This window comes from Pelodiscus sinensis, chromosome 6 (assembly GCF_049634645.1).
Source record: "Pelodiscus sinensis isolate JC-2024 chromosome 6, ASM4963464v1, whole genome shotgun sequence".
Taxonomy (NCBI): Eukaryota; Metazoa; Chordata; order Testudines; family Trionychidae; genus Pelodiscus; species Pelodiscus sinensis.
Genome location: NC_134716.1, coordinates 110,051,566 through 110,075,564, shown reverse-complemented (window position 1 = coordinate 110,075,564; position 23,999 = coordinate 110,051,566). Strand labels below are relative to the sequence as shown.

General features: G+C 39.7%; 1 protein-coding gene across 12 annotated transcripts in view; it reads left to right on the top strand.

The window, feature by feature from the left end:
• Window positions 1-23,999, top strand: part of NEDD4L (NEDD4 like E3 ubiquitin protein ligase) — a 296,429-nt gene that overhangs the window by 233,295 nt on the left and 39,135 nt on the right. For 6 of the 12 annotated variants that reach the window (XM_075932622.1, XM_006116556.4, XM_006116563.4 and 3 more), the window contains 7 exons: window positions 101-160; window positions 7,797-7,928; window positions 11,127-11,246; window positions 12,406-12,603; window positions 17,995-18,072; window positions 21,273-21,327; window positions 21,418-21,474. In XM_075932622.1, coding sequence (XP_075788737.1) covers window positions 101-160; window positions 7,797-7,928; window positions 11,127-11,246; window positions 12,406-12,603; window positions 17,995-18,072; window positions 21,273-21,327; window positions 21,418-21,474 — 700 coding nt within the window. The remainder of the gene's footprint in view (window positions 1-100; window positions 161-7,796; window positions 7,929-11,126; window positions 11,247-12,405; window positions 12,604-17,994; window positions 18,073-21,272; window positions 21,328-21,417; window positions 21,475-23,999) is intronic. The other 6 variants (XM_006116558.4, XM_006116553.4, XM_025181406.2 and 3 more) reach the window with 3 other exon arrangements.

Here is a 23,999-nt window from a genome sequence, read left to right as displayed (position 1 = left end):
GTCAGAAAGGCTATGGTTCCTTATTCCTGAGGATGTGAGCGTAAGCTATTACCTTCATCACTAAACATACTTATCTGTAACATTAATTATCATTTAACAGCAGAGTGGTCCATCTAGGAGAGCTCGTTCTTCAACTGTCACAGGTGGTGAAGAACCAACGGTAATAATACTCTTTATCAAACACTTTCTGTAAATGAAATCTGGGTTGGGTTGAGCATCTTTGACACTGGATATTTTTCATATAGCAGCAGTATACTGTACTGGTTTAAAGTTTTTTGAAGTTCTAGCTAAGTTTTAACATTTATTTTTCAGTTTTTAGCTTAAAATCCTTTTGAAGTCGTGTGAAATCACAGTAATATTGGCACATTATAAAAATACAGATATCATGCAATTGATTTTAACAGAACAATACTCTTCATAAATAGCATTAACTCTTACTCAGAAATTGAAAGATATAGCACTTCATTTTTAAATACAAATAAACCCTTTAAAATGTAGCTTGTACCATTTGCGTTGACTTAACACTAGAATAAGTCAGTTGTATTCTTAGCCTTGATCCAGCTTCGGGAACAATACAGACAGAGGTTGTACCTACATAGTTCTCAGTGTAGTTGATGGTCCTTGTTGTGTACCAGGTTTTACTTTCCAGTTGTCATTCACTAAGCCATTCCTGGCTATGTGACTCTGATAGTGCAAGAAAAAAATTGAAAGCGTCTAAATTGGAAGTTTAATACCCCGAAGCTATTTTTCATGCTGCACTATAGTTTTTAAGGCTATCCCATACACTGACAATAGGATTAAATATGAGCCTAACACAAGTGGATTGTCTGATAATATATAAACATTCATCTTTTGTATATATCTATATCTGTCGATAGATAGATAGATATATCTGTGCCGGCAAAACCCAGTTATATATATTTTTATTTGTGTTGTAGACGCAGCATGAGACCCTAATTCAGGGATCAAGGCATATGTTTTTTATTGAACAAAAATATGCAGTGTTTATTAAGGAAACATACCTTGGACTTTGAATTACATGTCAATACCATTCACAAACATACAAATATTTTGATTAATAGCCATGTAGAACAGGTAAAATGTACTGCATGGATCTCTAATATAACGCCAATCTTTTATTGGCCTATAATTCTATTAATTACACACACGTGTTATATACATTTTGTATTCCTCTACTAAAAACTTAATTCAGAGTAGAGATACTCTATGAAAGCTTGGTCAGTAAGCTTTTGTGTACCAAAATAGGCATATAGTGTTGATGTGATGGCTAAATATATTTCTGCATATTACAAGGAAAAATCTTGTTGGTGTTTTTTAAACATTCATAGTGATTTTGTATTTACTATACCACAGTTAGTCCTTCAGTGGTTAGATAACACACACAAAGTAATGCACAAAATGTCAGTACACAGTGTAATGATACTTCATCTATCTATTGTATTGCAGGGAGCACCTTATTTTTCCACTTAAGACAATTGCAGAATATGAGCAATATTTGATACTTAATTACATAAAGTGGGTGCTGCTTTGAATATGTGTTGATATATTTATGTGTATGTGTAAATACACAATGTTTTTTAATTTGATCATTTCTAAGAGCTTTATTGAAAACCTCAGACAAACCTGAATAGTCTCCCTTGAGACATGTTACCGTAAAACTAGGCTGGACAAATCACTAGTCGTCATAGATGGTAGTAGGATGAACCAGATAACTTGAATAAATGTCTCCCATCCTTGATTTATTTTATGGAAGGAAACCAATAAGAAAATACAACTTAAATCTGAGAATGCATGGTTAAAGAGAACTGAAAGATCTAATTTAATGTGTTTTAAATGGATTGTTTCTGAGTCTGTGTTGGTTTGCAAAACTCAGTTCATATGGCAAAGGAATGCTGCCAATAATTGGATTCAGTTTATAAGGCGTTAGTAGACAATAAAAAGGAAGCGACACATTACCATGTATGATCTTCAGTGTTTCCACATCCAGTGACCCTTTCCTTTGTGACTGTGTCCTCATAGCTCCCTATAAAATCAAAGCAGCTATTGGCAATAGACACCAATCAACTTAGAACAGTTTTTGATTTTGGGTTGAATCCAAGGTGATTAAAATCTAGTGATTTAAAAACTTCTTGAAAGCCTTTGAGCTAGTCACTTAAAAATGCAAACTGTTGAGAATATCAGTAGTTTCTCTCTGCAGTGAATGCTTGTATTTCTATACAGTATCAGCAACCCTAGAACACATTATCTCTTTACCTGTTGGCTGAGATTCATGTGGCTTAAAACATTTTTTTTTCTGACAAGCTAATCACTGATTAAAACACCCAAATCATGGCCATTTAGGAGGTGACTGAATTAAGATTTCAAGCTGCCTCAGCCAAAATTGTTGAACAAATTCTTCTTCTCCTCCCCTTCTGTTTCCTGGTTTCCTTCCTTTTCTTTAACAGATGGTCAGATAGATGGTAAAACAAAATGCAGGAGGAGATCTAATAAACTTTGGATCTTAGAAGTAATCTGTGTGCAACAGAGACGCTATACATGTTGGAACTCCCTGGTCCGGCACCCTTGAGACTGAACAGGTCCCACATGAGGGGTTTTGCTCGACCACAGGAGGTCATTTCTGGCCCCCGTGTCACCAACAATCCCAGTCCAGATGCCATATCCCAAATACTGCCTGCCCAACTGCCCCACCAGCCTCGTCCCACTGCAATAGCCCACTGGCACTTGAGCCACCCTGCCCCCAGCCCAGCCAGTGTGCAAGGCTACCAACTGCCAGTCCCCTGCAGCCAGCTCTGGCTCCTAGCCCCCTCAGAGCTCCTGCCTCCAGCCCTCCACCAGGACTCTCTGGTTGAGGAACATCTGGTTCTGTGAGAGTCCCGGTTTAGAGAGGTTCTATCTGTAACTCTGCTATACATTGTCATTTGCTTTTTTAATCTCTGGCACAATCGTTTTCCACAGTCTTCAACTTGCTTTACAATATCTATTTTATAACAGGATGAATGTGCAACACAAAATGCTGTTTATAAAGCTACACAAAAGATAAGTCATTTGATTGCATTGTAATTATCGGGGCTCGCCAAGCGGCGGTGAGCCCTGCTCGCCAGCCGTGCGGTTCATTGCGCTGCGCAGCTGTGCCGGCTCGTAATCTACTCGCCATGGGATTACACTAATTGTTGAGCCCTGATAATTATGGTGAATTATGGGCCTGAGAGGTGTCATGTTACTGAACACACAGGTATCTCTATAGCAAAAACCAAAATTTTATTGAAGTCTCTCATGTCTGCATGCAAGATTCTGTCAATAATACCAGAAAAAAACAAGTGGGAAACTTCAAATGTGTTAGATTTCAAAGTGGTGATGAACAGCATGATTGAAGCAGGGGAATAGCAGTGATTATGAAATTAAATGTAATCTGCCATGTATCATCCAGTTGACTAATTGCCTCCTTCCGTCCTTTGTAAGTATAAATGGTTTAAATTGTTTCTAGAGTTTTAGCCACATTATTATTGTGACTGAGTTTCATACCTACTAATGGGTTTTTTTCTCTTTAAATTGAACATAAATACCATAGTGTTGTAGACAAGAATCCAGTAATGTATTTTATATACGACACATAAATTTTCATCATTTAAGCAATTACCATTTCTCCATGTGTTTTTCTAACAGTGAAGCCTCATGGTGTTTGGTGCAGTAAGCAGCTTCCATGTAGGGGTGTAATAGTGTAGTCAATTAATTGATAAGCAAAAGCTTATTGGTTAATGCTGTAGACTATGTGCAATCCACTCCCCCACTTTACCAGTAATTTTTTTAGCAGGCTGACCAGCAGCCCAATTCAGTCCTGGCTTGCACTGGGTCTGAGACCTATACCCCTTGTGTTTCTGCATTTAAAGCATATTAGGAGTCAGGTCGCAGACAGCTCAGCTTGCGCTGGGTCTGGGAGCTCAGACCCACCCCCCCGGACAGGGGCTGCTGCCATCCTGCACTGCTGCCTCTATCATAGGCAGCAGCACGGAGCATCTGGCAGCCTGTCTGTGAGGGGAGCTGGTTGTTAAACTGGCACCCCATGCTGCTGCCTCTGATACAGCAGCAGCAGCGCGGAGTGGGAGGGGTCTCCTTGGCAGCACACTGGCTGTTGCCCCAGCCCTGGGGACTATCATTGTCAAGTAACCAATAAGAATTTATGGGGTTAATCCACTATTCAATTAACCATTATTTAACATCCCTACTTCCATGATGAACCCTGTTGATGCCTATTTGTTACGGTGTTCCAGTTGTCACATGTGCCATTTGACTTTTGAAATATTGCTTACAGATTCAATTTTATATGGAAAAGTGCAGATTTTAAAAAGCCGTAACAGATAGTCCTATTCAATAAATTCACAAAAAAAACCCTGCAAATGGTCTAGTAGCACTTTATAGACTAGCAAAACATGTAGATGGTATCATGAGCTTTCGTGGGCACCGTCTACATGTTTTGTTAGTCTATAAAGTGCTACCAGACCATTTGTTGTTTTTTTCTGTAACAGACTAACTTGGCTATGTCCAATAAATTCACAGTTACACAAAAAGCATTTCTACAAGAAAAAGAAAAATGAAATGTCTCATCAAGGTATACAATGTAAAATATACTTTGTAAGATTCACATACAGATAACCAGGACTGAATTAGAGCAGAAAGGATAAGGTACACGTTTTCTAACTTTCCAAAAATGTGTTACATGTGAGCTTCTGAATGTTCCTCAGTTTTAACTGAAGGGAAACAATTCACCAGTGTCATAGGATAAGAATAATACTTTATGATGGTGGTGAATTTTTCAACTAAGCCCAACAAGCAGCAGTTTAACATGTTTGTCCCCTGTTAAAGATTATTTTGCTCTTCTTCAATGAGGATGGTAGTCTTTTGTCTGACGTAGACTTCTATTTTTGGAAAGACTACCTAAAAAGAATTAGGATCCACCCAGTCCTAAAACATTCATTAAATTTCTGGCTAATTTCTTCCAGAAACATCATTGTCTTTTATATATAGATCTGTCTTGAGATAGTCTTAAAAGAATGCTTTTGGGCTGCTCATTGTGTTACAGGAGTGTCCAATACTTTGCAAAATGAAGCCTCATTTGACCTTCTTGCATTTAAAATTTGTTATACCCACAGGCAACTTGTGGCCCCTAATAATTGGGCGGGGCGTGGGGTACAGTGTAAAGGAGGGCACATGTATCAATCCCACATGTCGCCTCAGGAATTTTCAGCCACACATTCTTGGGCCAGGGCAGACAATTCCACCAGCTCCTGGGGGGCTGGGCTAGGGTCACAAAGGCAGAAGAATAAGTGTCTGACCACGCCTGGGGCCAGACCAGGCACAGGGTGACTCTCAGCACCAGTGTCTCAGCAGGAGAGGCATGGGTAATGCTCCTACCTACAGCTGAGCAGAATGTAAAAATTGTACAAAATGTTCCATCTGCAATGTGACTTGTTTGCTGGGTAATTGCCTTAATGTTTGGCTCGATTACACAGTGTGAATGAGCATTAGAGGAATCTCTCCTCTAGAGCAGTAGTTCCCAACCTTTTTTTATACTACGGACCGGCAAACTCATTCACAAACTCTTGGTAGACGGGCAATATTTTATTTACATATTCATTATGCAAATAACGAATATGCAAGTATGCCGATAAAATGTTACTGGTTTGCCAAAATATATACCCCAGCTCCCGGAGCCGCCGCACAGCAACCGGCTTCAGCTCCAGTAGCTGCCATGGTGCAGGCAGCTGCTGCAGCTGAAGCCAGCTGCTGTGCAGCGGCTCTGGGGACCAGAGTGTGCCCCAGCCTCCAGAGTCAGTGCAACCAGCTAGCTTTAGCTCTGGCAGCCGCTGTGGCCCAACAGCCAGCAGTTTGTGGCCCTGCACTGGTCCACGGACTGGCAGTTGGGAGCCGCTGCTCTAGAGTTAAGGGTGACTTAGAGCATGAATGGGCTTCTCAGCCTACTTCTATCCTACTTCTCAGCCTACTTCTAGCCTACTTATATCCAGCAACTGCAGGTTTCAGACAGTGGCAAGACTTTACAATTCCATTCTTCTGTTCCTGCTTTAGTTTTTTATATATATATATTTTTAATATGGCTTCTTTTAGAAACAGGTGTGTCTCATCTTCCCTCTTCCCAACAGCCTTAAAGGAGTTCTTCAGTTTTCTCTTGCGTGCAGCACAGTGTGAAAACAGGCCCCACAGCTACATGTAGCTCGGACATGGGCTTAGTGTGTCTCTGTGACTCAGCTGTCAGCCCCATTTCTTCCAAGTTTAGATACTGGCACTTGTTATAACATCAACTTAAGCACTTGCACTGTTACACTCAATGTGAAATTCACAGGCTTTGAACAGAATAAGTTTGTTTAAATATGGGTCTGCTCCCTGCCCACTTTGCTGTGTTCCCATAACAGATAAGGCAGTCGAGCACTGCTGGCATCTTAACATCTGTATTTCTACTTTGATTTCTGGAAGGGAAAAGAATTTGTCCTTTCATATCTGTAAAAGAATGCCACATCTATTGTTGCAGTCCACACAAGGAAAAGGCATTGTGAAAAAGTAGATTAGTGTAACAAGGGGCCTTGTCTACTTTGTCTAGAAAGCTGCCTGCTTCTAGGGGGATTAGTAGTTCTGATGATACAATAAAGCATTACACAAAAACTGACAAGACAATTAAGTTCAGGCACTTGCTTTCTCTTGGCAGGTCTTTGGTTTGGCATTTGGTTACATCATCCTCCTGCCAATCAAAACTTTGTCATAAGGAAGAAGAGACTCCCGAGTTTTAGATTTTCAATTATCTAGGCTTATTAAAAGGCTGCCACTGGATCCCTGCAAGTTCCTAGAGTGCATCACCATGTACCATTGGATTAATTAGAGGCCAATAACTTGTCCTACAATATGTGAAAGTTCTTTTCAGCAGAAAAGTGTCCTGAAAATAGTTAACCCATTTGTCTGGCTCTGCAGGTTAGCTCCTGAGACTGGTCCTTTTGGCATCATCATTATCAGTATGTTGACACATTTTACATCCATGTCCTCCTTTTCCACTGCTTACTAATATGCTCCATATACTATTGGAGTTGGGGAAAGGAGGTGGTCACAGGAGTACAGGATCATGTCTCTGTCTTCATGGGGGACACTGTGTCTCAGAAAATTTAAGCAAGACTTCCAGCTCCAAATCTATTTGCATTCTTCTTAGCACTTACAAACTATTGCCTGAACAATAACTAATTCATCTTTACTAAACCCTCCGAGGTAGGTTATTTATTCACTCCATTTTACAGGGGTGAAAACCAAGAGAGGTGGTGATGGACCAAAGCCTGCTTACCTGTCCATGGGAGAACCCAAGTGAGAACTTAGACGTTCTTAACTTTTCCACCTGTGTTCTTTCCTCTAGGATCTCTGTGGCCTCTGTTCCTGTGACTTATGTATATCAACTTCAGGGAATAAATACTATCTCTAGCAAGAGAGAAACATTTTTATTCTCATGAAAGCAATTCTTATAATGTTTGTAGCACCACATGGAAGCCGAGATGTTTTCTGACAGTGCCTGTAGCTATGGAAATGTGAGCCAGAAGACTTGCACCTGGAAGGGAGGAGGGTGATGAGCCAGATATGAGAGAGAGCCCGTGTTAGAGAATTGAAGACCTGTATTTCCAAATGTTCTACTGTGTTTGATTATAAGAATGGTTATAAGTAGACTTCTTCTGAAGATATTTTTTTCAAAGAACCACAAATTAATCATACACTATTTTTTGCATAAACAGCCATCAGTGGCCTATGTACATACTACACCAGGCTTACCTTCCGGCTGGGAAGAAAGGAAAGATGCTAAGGGACGTACCTATTATGTCAATCATAACAATCGAACCACAACTTGGACTCGGCCCATTATGCAGGTATGGAGTTTGTTGTTGAGATTAAACAATACAGTAGAATGCTTAGAGAATGTGTTGGGTCTAGCTCCATTTGGGTAAGTCTACACTGCAGGCTACAGTTGAATTAAGAGATCCAACTTCACTACGTTAATTGCATAGCTGAAGTCAAAGTAGCTTAACTTGGCTTTAGGCACTGTCTACTTTGCAGGAAGTCGAAGGAAGAACACTCTACTTTCATCTTTCCTTGCTCCTTATGAAATGAGTGTTATAGAAGTTGGAGTAAGAATCATAGAATCCTAGAACTGGAGGGGACTTTAGAGGTCGAGTCCAGACCACTCTCTGATAGATGTCTATCCAACCCACTCTTAAATATCTCTAGTGATGGATAGTCCACAACTTCCTTGGGCAATTTATTCCAGTGTTTAACCACTCTGGGTATGTCTACACTACAGCACTAATTTGAACTAACTTAATTCGAATTAACTAATTCGAACTAAACTAATACAAATTAGTGCATCTAGACCTAAAAACTCATTCGAATTAGTGTTTTGCTAATTTGAAACAGCATGTCCGCATTGAGTGGACCCTGAACCGAGGTTAAGGCTGGCCGGAAGTAGTGCCGGCAGGGCATCAGGTTAGGACTCAGAGCGTGGAGCTGCTGTCTCAGGTTAGCAGAGGGCTGTGCTTAAGGGGACCCGACCCCCACCGCGGACAGACAGTTCTCAGGGTTCCCCGCCTGCTTGTGTACCTCGATGAGGGACAGCAAAGCAGTCCTGTCTTGGAGTGCCCTGAGTGCCCACACTCTGCACATCACAGCACTCGGCCATCAGCCTGGCTGCACTTTTTGCAGGCTGCCATCTGGGGGGGTTAATCGGGAGGCTGTCAGGATCCAGGAGGCCCTGCAGGAGAGCTTCCACCCCAAGGAGCCCGCAGAGCCACCCCAGTCCTCCACATCGGGGGCTCGTGCCCCATTCCTCCCTCACCTCCTTCCACTTACCTCTTCCTAGCCTCCCTTCCTCACGTAAAAAATAAAGGACAAGTGTGTTCAAAAATAGAAACTCTCTTTATTTAACAAAACTGGGGGGGAGGGATTAACCTCTGGGGAGACTGGGAAAAGGCGGTGGGAGAGGGGAAGAGAGAGGGTGGAAGAGGGGAGGGGGAAACCTGGGAAAAGGGAGCTGGAAGGGGGAAGCCAGGGGAAGAAGGGGGAGGGGCAGTATACAACTATGGTACGCCATATCTTCAGTACTGTGTACAGATGTGGTCTCCTCACCTCAAAAAATATATTTTGGCTTTGGAAAGGGTTCAGAAAAGGGCAACTACAATGATTAGGGGTTTGGAACAGGTACCATATGAAGAGAGGCTAAAGAGACTTGGACTTTTCAGCTTAGAAAAGAGAAGACTGAGGGGGGATATGATAGAGGTCTATAAAACTGAGTGGTGTAGAGAGTGTGAATAAAGAGAAGTTCTTCATTAGTTCCCATAATAGAAGGACTAGAGGACACCAAATGAAATGAATGGACAGCAGGTTTAAAACTAATAAGCAAAAGTTGTTCTTCACACAGCGTGTAGTCAACCTGTGGAACTCCTTGCCACATGAGGCTGTGAAGGCTAGAACTATAACAGAGTTTAAAGAGAAGTTAGATAAATTCATGGAGGTTGGATCCATGGAGTGCTATTAGCTAGGGGGTAGGAACAGCGACCCTGGCCTCTGTTTGTGGAAGGCTGGAGATGGATGGCACGAGACAAATTGCTTTGTCAGTGTCTTCAGTCCATCCCATCTGGGGTACCTGGTGCTGGCTGCTGTCAGCAGACAGGCTACTGGGCTAGATGGACCTTTGGTCTGACCCAGTATGGCCATTCTTATGTTCTAAGCTCAGGGATAAGGGTTGGGGGTCTCACTGGACCAACTTGATTTTCATGCAAACCTGCTCCTGGGTTCGCATGTGGCCTTTGGTGGCCAGGCTGGTAGCTATCCTGCCCTAGACGGCCACTTTCCTGTGCCTAGTGCGGCGGTCGTGGATGTTGGAGGCCTCCCCCCAAACCTCAATGAGGTCCACGATCTCCGCACTAGTCCAGGCGGGCGCCGGCCTCTTACAGCCCCGGGCAGGCTCCTGTGAGCCGCCAGCCTGGTCCTCGGAAGAGGCGGAGGGCTGGGTGGCAGTGGGTGGCTGGCTCATGCCGTGCCAGGTGCAGAGTCTGCTGGCTGGGTGCTGGCAGGCTTGCAGCTGGCACAAGAACTGTAGCCAGACCGTGCCCCTTTAGGGCTCCGGGGCAGGGAGAGGGGCAGAAAAGTTTCCCTGGTTTGGCCCAGAGTGGCCACCAGGGCAAGCTGGGAAGGGCTAGCCTCCCACTAGTTCGAATTAAGTGGCTACACAGCCCTTAATTCGAACTACTTAATTCAAACTAGGCGTTAGTCCTCATAGAATGAGGTTTACCTAGTTCGAATTAAGTGCTCTGCTAATTCAAATGATGTTCGAACTAGTGGTTTGCATGTATAGACAATATTAACTATGAAAGTTAATTCGAACTAACGGCTGTTCGTTCAAATTAACTTTGTAGTGTAGACATACCCTCTATTAGGAAGTTTTTCCTGATGTCCAGCCTAAACCTCCCTTGCTGCAATTTAAGCCCATTGCTGCTTGTCCTATATCAAAGGCCAAGGAAAACAATTTTTCTCCCTCCTCTTTTTGAAATGATTTCAAAATAACAGGCTTGCTGAGTAGTTGCGCACTAATAATGTGAGTTGTTTCTAAATAATGCTGCAGTGTAGATGTGCTCTTTGAGATTAAACAGTACCACAGAATGCTTAGATTACGCTGGGTCTCACTCCATCTGAAAGACTGTTTTAAGGTTCTTAAACAGATGCCCTCCATGCAATGCCATGGCAATTTAGAATAAAATTATTACATTTGACCATGAAGATTTACAGCGATTAAGATTATTTTTTTTGCTAAATATCCAGCAGGTCCAGAATAAAGATATAATTGGAGTTCATAACCACAGTGGTGGGAAATGAGAGCAATAGTACCTAAGCAGTTGTTTGTTGTTTCAAGCATGGATCATTTTTAAATCCATTGAACATACTCTTTGAAATAATGCATTTAAAGCTCATTTGGGACAGGATTAGCAGAATACTGATGACTTTTTATTTAAACAGCCTAGCTGCAGATAATCATGATCCTGAAACTTAGTTAACTTGTTTTTCCCCTGAACTAGCTTGCAGAAGATGGTGCAGTTGGGTCAGCAGCAAACAGTAACAACCATCTAAGCGAGCCTCAGATAAGACGGCCTCGTAGCCTCAGCTCACCTACAGTAACTTTATCTGCTCCACTTGAGGTGAGAAGACCTGTCTCATCTAACAAAGCTCACTTCTACCCTGACTTTTCATTCTTTCTGTTGTCTTTATCACCTTTTGTTTTCATTTCAATTTTGCAGCTATCCCATTCTTGTCACCTTTGCCAACTCATGATGATATCTCAAAGCTTTTGGTTTTATATTTCATTCTTTTCAGCAGGGTATTTTTATTTCCTTTTAGTGCTTTTGAAGATATTGCCTTGATTTATTAACAGACTTAGCAGCCATCTTGTTTCATTAGAAAAAGTTTTCTTTAATGATTTTTTTGGACTATGATAAAGTTTAGTCAACTTCCTTTACTTGTAAAAGTCTGTGCCCAAAATTTGGCTTCTGTATCCATACTAAAACAACTAAAGATTAATTTTTCTAAGGTCTGAAATGCCCATTTACTTCAGTGGGATTCATTCTCAGCACAGTACTTACCACTTCCTCCAAAAAGGCCATACATATTTACAGGGCTCGCCGAACTGTGGCAAGTCCCGCTTGCCAGCCACACTGGCAGGAGATAAATCGCTTGATCATTGTCTTCTGTCCACCCCCTCTGGGGCACCTGGTACTGGCCACTGTAGGCACACAGGCTACTGGGCTAGATGGACCTTTGGTCTGACCCAGTACGGCCATTCTTATGTTCTTATGTATGAAGCATTTGAACCTATCTTTATTTTAGGAACTTGCTTAATGCCTGTTGTAAACACTTTGGTTGGTGATATCAGTTCCTAATTGATGAAAAAATGTATTTGAGGTATCTTACACTGCCTTATATTCATCTATGCCTTTTTGCTTTAAAGTGTTTGTCAGATGTGGTACTGTGTAAATAGCAAAGAAGTGCCTGTACTTTTTATATAAAATTAATTTTTGGTATGTACAAAGAGACAATAGAAAAAGGCTTCAGATCCTAGCTACAATGGCCATATTTCTGTGAGATGAAAGTGATAATACACCATGATCTTTACAATGAAAGCACGTGCAACAAGGAGCAGCCAATTTTAAAATAACGTTGTGATTGAGAGATAGCGTTATATCGCTTGTTCGTGTAAGTTGTAGCCGCATTGAAAATGAGTTGAGCTCATGATGCCAAGTGTCACTCAGAATATAATACAAGTGACATTAGTGGAATCTTAATGTTGCTCCTTTTCCACAGGGTATGAAGGACTCTCCTGTGCGCAGAGCCGTGAAGGACACCCTTTCCAACCCACAGTCTCCACAGCCATCACCTTATACTTCTCCTAAGCCCCAGCACAAAGTGGCACAGAGCTTCTTGCCACCTGGTTGGGAGATGAGAATAGCACCAAATGGCAGGCCCTTCTTCATTGATCACAATACTAAGACTACCACATGGGTAAGATTCATTCTAGCTTATCAAATTTTAAATCTGTTGGTGTTTTCTGGCTATTTTTACCTTGTTGTTTTTGTTTTACTTCCTGTATACCCTCCAGATGATCTGACAGGCTCTCTGGGCCCCCTAGGCAAGGGTGGGAGACTGCTGGATCCATGCTGCCAAAAGGTGTGGGGCCTCAGGCAGAAGGGGTGGGGCCAAGGCTTCTGGCCGTCAGTGCTGCCTGGACTGCATCATCCCTCCCCTCCCAGCACTGTCTGGAACACTCCATCCAAAGCTCTCTCAGTGATTTAAAGGGCCCCAATTTCTGGCAGCAGGGCCCCTTTAAATTTCTGCCCCCTAGAGCAGCTGTCCCATTCACTTTCTCATACACATGCGCACACACCCCCTGACAGTGAGTCTGATACCCTCCTTGCTGCTGTTTTTATGTACTTGTTACGTCTTGTCTTTAATTAAATTGTAAGTTCATCATTCAAGGACCCTTTGGGTGTGTTCTAGACTACTGAGTTTTGTCGACAAAAGTGGACTTTTGTCGACAAAACTATACCTGCGTCTACACTACCACTGAATTCTGTCGACATAACATCAACAGAACTCAGCAGTTTTGTCGACGCTGGTAAACCTCATTTTACGAGGCATAACACCTTCTGTCGACAGAGTTCTGTCGATAGAAGGTGTTATTGCCTGTAGGGTTGCATCTAGACTACAGGGTTTTGTCGACAAAGCAGCTTGCTTTGTCGATGGAACTGAATGTGTCTAGACGCTCCTATGTCGACAGAACCCTGTAGTCTAGACGTACCCTTTCTGCTTGAGAGTTTATATAGCACTTAGCTCAATTGTGCCCATGGGTGCTACTGTTACACAAATATTGGAGTTACATAATCACAAGCTAACATCCTCAAGTGGCTGTGGTAGTAGTTATCCTGCCATTCCACAAACACAGGAGTCTTTTATGTCAGCAAACTTACCCTTAGTGTATTTACACACATTTTTCTAGTGCATCTTTTGCCTTTTAAAGACCATATACAGGCAGTCCCCGGGTTACACGGATCCGACTTACATCGGATCCCTACTTACAAACGGGGTGAGGCAACCCCGCACTAGCTGCTTTCCCCCAGCAGACCAGGGAGACGCGAAGCTAGTGCCCCCCCTCCAGCAGACCAGGGAGATGAGGAGCGGCTTTTCTCAGCAGAGAAATCAGCTTGAGAATAAAGGACTGAGGGAAGTGAGGTGTGGGAGAATAAAACTGAGCTCTGGAGAAATATTTGGCTAGAGTTTCCCCTACAATATGTACCAGTTCCGACTTGCATACAAATTCAACTTAAGAACAAACCTACAGTCCCTATCTTGTATGTAACCCGGGGACTGCCTGTACTGTATATTTAATATAATAGTGAACATGATTATAATTTTTAACAATTTTATAGGGCTATTTCAACAATTTCAATCCTAGTTAACTCATGTGATTAACTCAAAAAATTACTCACAATTAAATAAATTGTCATTAACACTGTTAAACAATGGAATACCAATTGAAATGTATTACATATTTTTGGAATTATTTTTGTTTTCAAATATGTTGATATTTATTACACCACGGAATACAAAGTGTACAATGTGCATTATTTTTGATTACACATATTTACACTGTAAAAAGATAAAAGTAATTTTTCAGTTCAACTTATACCAATACTGTAGTGCAGCCTCTTATCGTGAAAATGTAACTTACACTTGGAGCCTACAAGTCTGCCGGAATCATGGTTGAGGTATGAAGGTACATATAAATAGGCACATTTGACACATACCATAGTACCATACAAAAGCCTGTTCTCACTTTCAGGTGGCATGGTCAATAAGAAGCAGGCAGCATTATTTCCTGCAGATCGTAACCAAACTTGTTTGTCTGAGTGATTGGCTGAACAAAAAGTAGGACTGACTGGACTTGTACGTTCTAAAGTTTTACACTGTATTATTTTGGAATGCAGGAGGGAGGGGATTGTACATAATTCTAGATTTATAAGTTCAACTTTATTATCAAGAGATGGCACTGTAGACTTGTATGAAGTGATTTGGGAAATACTATCTTTTATTTTTTATGGTACAAGTATTTGTAATAAAAAATAAAGTGAGCATTATATACTTGGTATTCTGTATTGTAATTGAAATCAATATACTTGAGAACTTTAGAAAACATCCAACGTATTTTAAATAAATGGTATTCTATTATTGCTTAACAGTGCAATTAATTGTGATATAATTTTTTTACTTGTTTGACAGCCCTTTAAATTTTGAAATCCTGAACAAGATTTAGGATACCTCAAAGTTTGAATCTAGAGGTTTTATTAAGTTTGGATTTCTAAGACACAGTCTTCCTAAGTGTTTTGGAACCACTGTTAGTTTTGAAGCTGACACTCATAATTTTAATACATTTCATTTTCCATTTCACTGGTCTTGCATTAAAATTATCATAATAAATTGTTATTTAGGTATCTTGATATGCAATGTTATCTGCCTTGCTTCAGTACAGTGCATTTTTCTTCCATTTTTTATTGTGTACTATTTTAAAAAGGAAAAACGAAAAGCTGAATTTTTTTTAAGTTAATGAAGAATAAAGAGACTCATCTGTCCATGTTCTTTTTGCCTTTTGTATAAGAATAATGCTCTTGGCAATTCCTTAATTTATTTAGTTGTGTCTGCATTCTTGGAACTATGCATGATATATTCTGTGCGCTGCAGAATCTAAGCATTCTTAAGGACAGGGTATCAGCCTTGAATTTTTATTTTTATGTTTCTTGCCTGGATTCTTGATCTTACTTGGGTGTAGTTGTTTGTTGTGCATTTTTTTCTCTCAAAAAAAAAATTTTTTTTAAGCCCAAAGGTAACAGAATCATGGATTGGGAGCTAACCAGATCCCTTGTAGCCATGTTTTGTAGGCTGACACTAGTTGCTGATAGAACTCATCATTATTACAGTACTTTCTATTCTAGAAGCGCATTGTATTATCCAGTCACCAGTGCTCACTAATCATTCCAATTCATGTGTGGAATAAATTTTTATGTGCCCTAAGGCATGTGCAAATGTGAACTGCCAGTAGAAACAACAATCTACCTCTGCTAATCCGTTAGATGGCATTTGAATTTCAATCTCTCTTGAGCAGCCTCACAAGTGCACAGCTTGCAGGGAACACTGCCAGTCACCTATTTTTTTACAGAGTTATTGTTCAAAATACTTACTCTTCAGTGTCTAGTTAATTTTTATACTTAGAACTTGACCATAAAAGTGTATTTGACTCATAGTTTTGTGTGTACTGACTCACCTAGGACATAAATGTTTTTCCCCTTTAAAAAAAACTCACTGAACATAAAACTGCTTTGAGAGATATGTATTTGAGTGCTTAAAAGTCAAAATCAATTTCAGCTTAAACTATAGACAGTTAGGAATATGTTTGTGAAAAATTATTAATATCCGGGGAGATCGTTCTTTCTAGTCCTATGATTCTGTTACGTGATAGCTGCTAGTTTTGATGCTGCAGAAGCTCAATCAGCTCAGTATTGGGTAAATCCAGGTAAACCCGAATATTTTTCTATTTTATATATATTGTTTGTTTAATTTATTTGTATTGTTTGGACCCAGATTGCCATTAATTTAATGTCTGTACAGTGATACAAGCATAAGAAGTTCTTCTTCCTCTTCCTCTTTTTTACAAAATTAGTGTGAGAGATGGGCTTCTCCAGCCTGACTTGTTAGTTTTTCTTTCTACATTTATAAGAATCAGAAAGATGCATATTTTGCTCTAGATTCTCCATTCATTATTTAAATGTTGATTGATTATAGAGAATCTACAGTAATCCCACATAATGCAACCATTGCTAAATAAACCAGTGCAAAAAACAGAAATGCCCCACCCTTCCTAGACATTAACTGCCAAGCAGTATCTCCCTCTCTAAAAGACGTGCAAAAAAGATGAGTTTCTCTGGTTTTGCCTTGAAGGTCAATAGTTTCAGGCTGTCTCAAACAATGCAGTGAGTGTATTCCAAAGGGTAGGAGACTTCTTGAAGAATGCTCTGCTCCCAAGAGACTTAGTACACATCTATAAAATGAAATACCCATGGAAGAAGAGAGACTGCATCGTCATGGCTCCCTTTGCCATTAAAAATGCTGTTGAAAAAACACAAACCCAAATATAGTACTTGAAACCCACACAAATATTAAAAGTTATAAATCTTAGCATGGACAGACTGCTTTCCCAGCTTGTTAATTGCTGAGTGTTCCTGGCTCTCATTAGCTGTGCTGTAAAGTGATCACTGCTTGAAAAAAAAATTCTGTATCAGGAAGAAACACACTACAAGTTAGCATGTTTACAAATCCAGTAAATAAGAGACCCGGGATACTGCTATGCTGTGCATCTGGAAAAAGGAATTGAAGCTGATTGCATTATGAAATGGCAGATAATGAAGCTAAGGTTGTCTTTTGCCTGGAGAGAGAAGGCACTATAGAAAGATTTTAAAAAGTAAATACAAAAATGCAGAACTGAATGGCTATTCTCCCGTTAGCAAACGGTAACGAAAAATATTGAGATGAGAACAAAATACACCCTCAGAACTGGCCTTTGACATGACTTGAAAAGGGGTACCAATTCAAAAGAAATGTACAGTTTTCTTAGTTGTGAGTTGGACAAGTGCAAACTTTTTACAAAGGAATGTGCCATAGGGCTCTCCATCTCTTGCCTTCAGAATAGTCTTAAAAGAATTCTTCCATTTTTGTATGAGTATGTGTATTATATGAGTTTTGACTTGCTTTCATAAGGAAGTTTCTGTCTAGATGATAACTTTCTGTCTAGATTGTTAGTACAGCAAAGGAATTGATCAATCAGTGTGCATAACCCCAGGAGAAAGGAAAGATGCCAGCATGCTACGTAGCAAACTGACAAAATCACAAAGGACAATGACAAATGAGCACAAGGTGTAGAATCCTAAACACATCGCAAAGGCCTGTCTGATTTATTGTATGTAACTCTCATAGTTGCCTGAAGGTTTGTACTTTGGCAGAGCTTGCATAGCAACTTGTCATGCTATAAAAGTATTATTGGATTGAATATTGATTTAATAATGGTGACAAAGCATTCACATATTGTATTACCATACAATGTATAATATCTCCTAATATAACTGTGTCCATTTATTTAAAGCAATTAGTTCTTCAATTTATTACATGAAATTGTAGCTCTGTATTTTGGTTTGAACTAATGTTAGAGAATTTCTGCACTACCGTTACTTGTGTTGCATCTTGAAAACTAAAACTGGCTCTGATCTAACAAGCTATATAGTAACTGTAAATGAGAAGCATCTTTGTGGTTTAAATTGTTATGGATTTGCAGTGTTGTATTTGTTACAGGAAGATCCACGGCTGAAATTTCCAGTCCATTTGAGATCAAAAGCTTCTTTGAACCCTAATGATTTGGGCCCTCTTCCTGTAAGTGTGAATTTAACATGTTGTATTCTATGCATAAAAACCTTTTTTGCAAATGCATGCATACTACTTTCCGCATACATCGTATATGGATTGGTGTATTGTGTGTGTATATAATGCTAAAAACATTTCATTGTGATCTGAGTGATGTAACAAGAATATACTTTCCAGAGCCCACTAATAACATTTTTGAAGTGGCCAACCACTTACCGTATATACTTGTTCATTAGCCTGTTAGTTTATAAGCTGACCTCCTAAGATTAATAGGTACATATGGCAAAATGCTATGACCCATTCATAAACTGACCCTTTATTTCAGTGGTTGGTAAACTTGGTTTCCTGGCTCGTCAGGGTAAGCTGCTGGCACGTCAGAACTTTTTGTTTGCCTGGAAGATCTGCAGACACAGAGACCTGCAACTCCGAGTGTTCGCAATTCTCAGTTCTGGGCCAATGAGAACAGCGGGAAGTGGTAGACAGCATGTCCCCCAGACTGCACCACCTCCTGCAACTCCCACTAGTTGGGAATGGTGAATTGAACTGCCAAGGGCTCCATGCCTGCAGGCACTCCAAGTATACAAATCTCTCCCAGCACGCCAGCAACTTAACCTGACAGACCAGGAGCCAAAATTTGCTGTTGTAGATCACCGATGACAGAACATAAGTTATGGACTCACTTCTTTAAAAAATGCTAAAAATTTATTTTTATTTAACTTGAATCAGCATTTCACAAAATACTGGACCTTACGAGTCAATCAAAAAAATACAATGAACATTAGTGCTGTGGCTCTGGTGTTAGTCTGCTACTATGTAATTTGATCTCTTCGTGCATATTGACCACCGGACCACCTAGTCTGTAACCAATCTGAAAATGTAATACATAGAGTCAATAAAATCTGTAATAAAATTTAAGTAGCCTGTTATGACCACAGACATGACCATCTATAGGGCTGCGTTGAAATAAACACATCATACAATTATAGTTTGACAGTGATAAAGCAGGTGACATTCCTCTATAAAGCCCTAGCAAATCTATAACTAAATCATTTTAAATACTAGTGTGAAAATCTTAGAAAATAAACAACCGTGAAATCAAAAGAAAATGGTCTGCTTATGATGCAGCGTTCAAACTTAAAAGTTGTTGAATATGCAGAAGCAAACAATAAGCGTGCTTCTGCTTGTGAGTTCTGTGTCAGTGAGAAACCAGTAAGAGAGTGACAAAAAAAAACACTAAAAGACATGCCAAGAAGCAAGAACCATTGTCCAATCAGGTGTGATTCATTTCCTTGGTTGGAGAAAGATCTCATCATTTGGGGGGTTAAATATCAACAAAATGGGTACCTCATCACTAGAATTGGAATTTTTCTGTGTGCTCTGCAAATGTCCAAGGTCGACAAATACAAGTCAGTAAAGTCATCAGTATTCGTTACATCAGCAGGTTGTTGAACTCACTTCATGAACCATCATGAACTCTGTGATCATCAGTGAACAAAGCTAGCACAAAACCTGCTGAGAAACCTGGAAGCTGTCACAAATAGAAATATGGATGACATTTCATTTCCCAAGCAACAGAATGGTAACTGGTGTTGGTGAAAAAACAGTTTTAAGTAAAACCACTGGCCATTAAAAAAATCCATTTTACAATGGTTTTATCATATTTGGTCAATGGATCAAAGCTCACCGCTGTTCTTATTTTTAAAAGAAAAACCTTACCTAAAAACATGAAATTTCCTGTGGGTGTTGTGATATGTGCACATTGCTTCAGGAAGTAGAGCAGGCCAACGGATGTGCTGTCCATCACTTCCTGTCACTCCCATTGGCTGTAAATGGTGAACTGCAGCCACTGCAAGTTGAGGGGTTCCGTGCCTGCAGAAGTCCAGGTACACAAAACATCCTGTCATGCCAATGGCTTATCCTGATGGGCTGGGAACCAAAGTTTGCCAACTCCTGAACTACAGCAACAATGTTCACCCATTAATAAGACAACCCCACTCTTTGATACATCACTTTTTTTACCAAAAGAATTTGGCGTATGAATGAGTATATACAGTAACTAGGTCAGCTAAAAGTTCAAGCAACATGGAAGCTTTCTCCAAGTCTTTATTATTGACACTGTGACTTTGGATGGTTGAAAGTTGCTGTGAAAACTGAAACAGAATACAAGTTTGAATCAAGATGGAAGAACGTTTCTAAGTTGGTTATGTCGGTTAGCTTAAGATTCTTTTTTGGCATTCACAGATCTAACTTAATGTTTTGTTCTCTCTGGAAGGAGGAGTAGGTGGTATGCTGTGAAGTTTAATTTAGATTTTGAATGACACTTCTACATTCCATGTAGGAAACTACCACTGTGATTCAAATGTTACTTGGGATTATACTAGTAACCATTTGCTTCATAATCAGAGTCAATTATAGAGCCGTTCTCTCTTTATGAAAAGCTTTGCTCTTAAAGGTAGAAAGCAATACCTGAACATTTTAGATTTCTTCATGTGCGTCTAATCCAGTACCTGATGTCGGTAGCACTCATTGGTCTTGTCTACACTAAGAGGAAGGTACTAGCAGGCCTGTGGTTTCCATCAACACACTCCCCATCTAGCTCTGCTGGGATGAAGTCTAACTGACTCTGTTTAGGGAAAAGACATTTTTGAAATTTAGGCAATTCATTATTACTTTATTTGTAATTGCAGTTATCACCTAGTGTAAGCGCAAGTAACACTTTTACAATTATTTGTTAGCTTGCTACAAGACAAGACTAAAGCAGTTTTAAAAGAAAAATAGCTGTGCATTAGGTTGTTTTATTGGTATTTTTCCTTTAAGTTGGGCATGCAGTTATATCCAGACAGGACGTCTTTAAGTGCAATAAAGGTGTGATTTGTATATTGGTTCTGACATTGGCCAACACAGTATGACTTAGAGGAAGGTTCAGGAAAGCCGACACACGGTAGTTATTTGGGATGATCCACCCCTTATGAGATCTGCTCCTAGCCCTTTATACTTAGTTTGCCTTAAACTCTGGGCATTTTTGTTAACCATCCAATCATTCTGAATCTTGCTAACTTCTTGGCCTTTGGTGTGATTCTGTGATTGTTGTGTCCCTTCTAACTTATTTTTTTTAAGCTAGTTTAAGTAAACAAATGATGTATTCCTCTGTTTGGTGTGCATGCTTAGGATGGTAATACTAATTTAATTAACGTTTTTTATACTTCCAGCCTGGTTGGGAGGAAAGAATCCATTTGGATGGAAGAACATTTTATATAGATCATAGTAAGTAAGCATCCAGGTACCTTCTGCAACTAGAGAAAGGGAGGTAATAAATATTGAAGTGAAAGTTTTATAATTTTACTCTTCATTTAGGAAGCCAGGTGTTGATATGTGGAGACATTGATACCAGAGACTTAGTGCCCTCCTACGGTACTGTATATTCACCAAAAGCTTGCTTTTAATTGGCTCATCAAGCTTTGTCCCTCTCTGATCTTGTGAAGCATTAACATTTCTTCTTTGTGGTTTTCTTTGTTTTTGTTGATATTTTGGATTCTTTGTTGTTGTTGATGACCCCATGGCTTATTTGCACTTATTTAATGAATTAAAATACACACTAGGATAGAAAATAAGATGAGAAAGGATGATGTATCCACAAGTCCATATATAGGCAGTGGAAGAAATAACTCTGAGAAATTTTCCCTCCCACTTCCTTGAAAGGGTCTTGTGGCAATGCCAATTCTGACCTTATTTTCTATTTGTAGCATGTTTTATTGCACCCAGCCCATTAATATCTATCAAATTCTGTTATTGAAGTTCCAGTGTAAGTGATGTTTCATTGTAGACTTGTCTTACTAGAGCATCTCAGAACAAGTGTGTGGATTTTTGTTGTTTGAATATGTGTCAGTCTAATAGAAGATTTTTTACCTTTCAGCCAGGGTTATTTGAAAGGTGTTTCTATTTATGAGATCCTTATATAAAAATACAGACACCATGAAACATCCTTAGAAAAACTGGGAGTCAGGAAGATAACTGCACAAAACCTGTAAAATTAAAATCTTAAACCATTCTACGTGTTTGGCAGCATTATGGTTTTTACTTTATTTTACTGTCAGTAGTATTAACTGCTGTGCTTATTCTCTGTTTTAAAAAAACTGTCTGTAAAGCAGATTGATTTTTTGAAATTGCATGTTGAGTTTTTAAGAGAAACCCTACTCTTAAGTAAGGTATTGAACTGGTACATTCTTTTCAGGATTAACCTGTTCCAAATATTGCTATAGAATTCTTAGTGCTTTTTGCACTTTTACTATTTTAAGTAGCCCACAAAAGTTTGATTATAAGGTCAGAAATTTATCCTGAACTCCTGTTATCAAGGGGTCCAAGAAAAGAAAAGAGCTTGATTTAAGATGGTATCACATTTACACTTGCTGTGAGTCCCTGTCTTTCAATAGTTTAATTAGCCTGACCCTTAGTTATTTGAGCTTAGGTTTGTTTCTAAATGTAAAGAAAAATTTTAACATTACATTAGGCAGAGTTCACTAGTGAATTTCTAGTGGTTGTCAAACATCTAATTTTTTAATTTTTTTTTTAATTTGAAATTTCTTCCTTGGTTCCCTTTCCTGAAATGCAAGAGGGGAGAGGTTGGCTTTGCAGATGGTGAACTGCAAAAAGCAAGTTTTTCCTGATGATACTTGTTTCCAGAAAACACCCTTGTTCTCACATTGTTACATCACTGTGGTTACCAGTGGACCCGCAGCAAGGGTGAAGCCAATGGTATCACAGTGGTTATTCAAGTTTCTTTGCAATAACTTCATGCTGAATATTAAGCAAATGACAATGCAGAATGTTCAGGGACTTGTCTTCCCCAATATTAAAAGTAGTGTCTGTTTTCACAGTTTTCCTAAGGGACTATAATGACATGACTTTGATGAAATACACAACTGCAGTAATGTAAAAATATGGCAATATCCCTATTTCATATATTCTAAATTTATTATTTTTAAGTCCCAATTACAAGTGTATGTAACAGTATGTAAAATGTACCATATTCAGATTAGGGCCAACTTTAGAACCTACATTGAAATCTGTCATGGTCATGGTCCGCTAGGATTTCCCCGAAATATATAGGCCTCAAGAACTCCATGAACTCACTGACCATCAGCATCTTCTGTATTTGCAGCCCTTTGTCAGAGTGGCTAGTTGTTAAAGAATTATAGCTGTGTAATTGGTCTTCTAAGGGAAGAAGGGGCCAGAAGAGCTCATTCAAGGAGTTGGAATGATGAATAAAGGCTCAGGAAATGGCCTGATAGTGGAGGAAAGGAAGTGTTCTTAAGGAATTGGGAGTTGGATGGTTAGAAAACCAGAACTGACTCTAAGTGTCTGGGATCAGGAACCCTATAGCATTGGGCAGGGCTCCCCTCTCTTTTAGCCAATCAGGAGCTACCTCTCTGAAGGGAACTGAGGGTGGCAGCTGCAAAGGGATGATGTTCAGCCATAAGAGACAGATCAATAAGCAGCAGCTCTGCAACAAGTTCCAAGTCATGTAATCACATTTCTGGTAAAAGATTGTGATTATCTAAATTAAAGGTACACCATCAACTTTAAATTCAGCCAACTTTATGAAAGGGTTAATAGATTCAGATTCAGCTACTGTTCATGCCCTGGTTCCCCCTTAATTTTTTAAATCTCCATCTCTACAGTCCTATTGATATGCAAAAGGCTTGTTCAACAGCAGAGAATCTGACTCTTGGGGAACAACACAACCAAGTGCTATTAGATGCACAGTGTCAACAAAGACAGACAGGATTTCAGTTGTAATAATAAAGGGGGTCACTTGGGCAAATATTAGATTAAAAAAATCAAATTGAAATTGTACATATCAGAATAGATTATTAACTTGAAAATATTCCTTTTAGTGATGATGCCACATAAATATTTTAATGCCCAAGTTCTCAGGG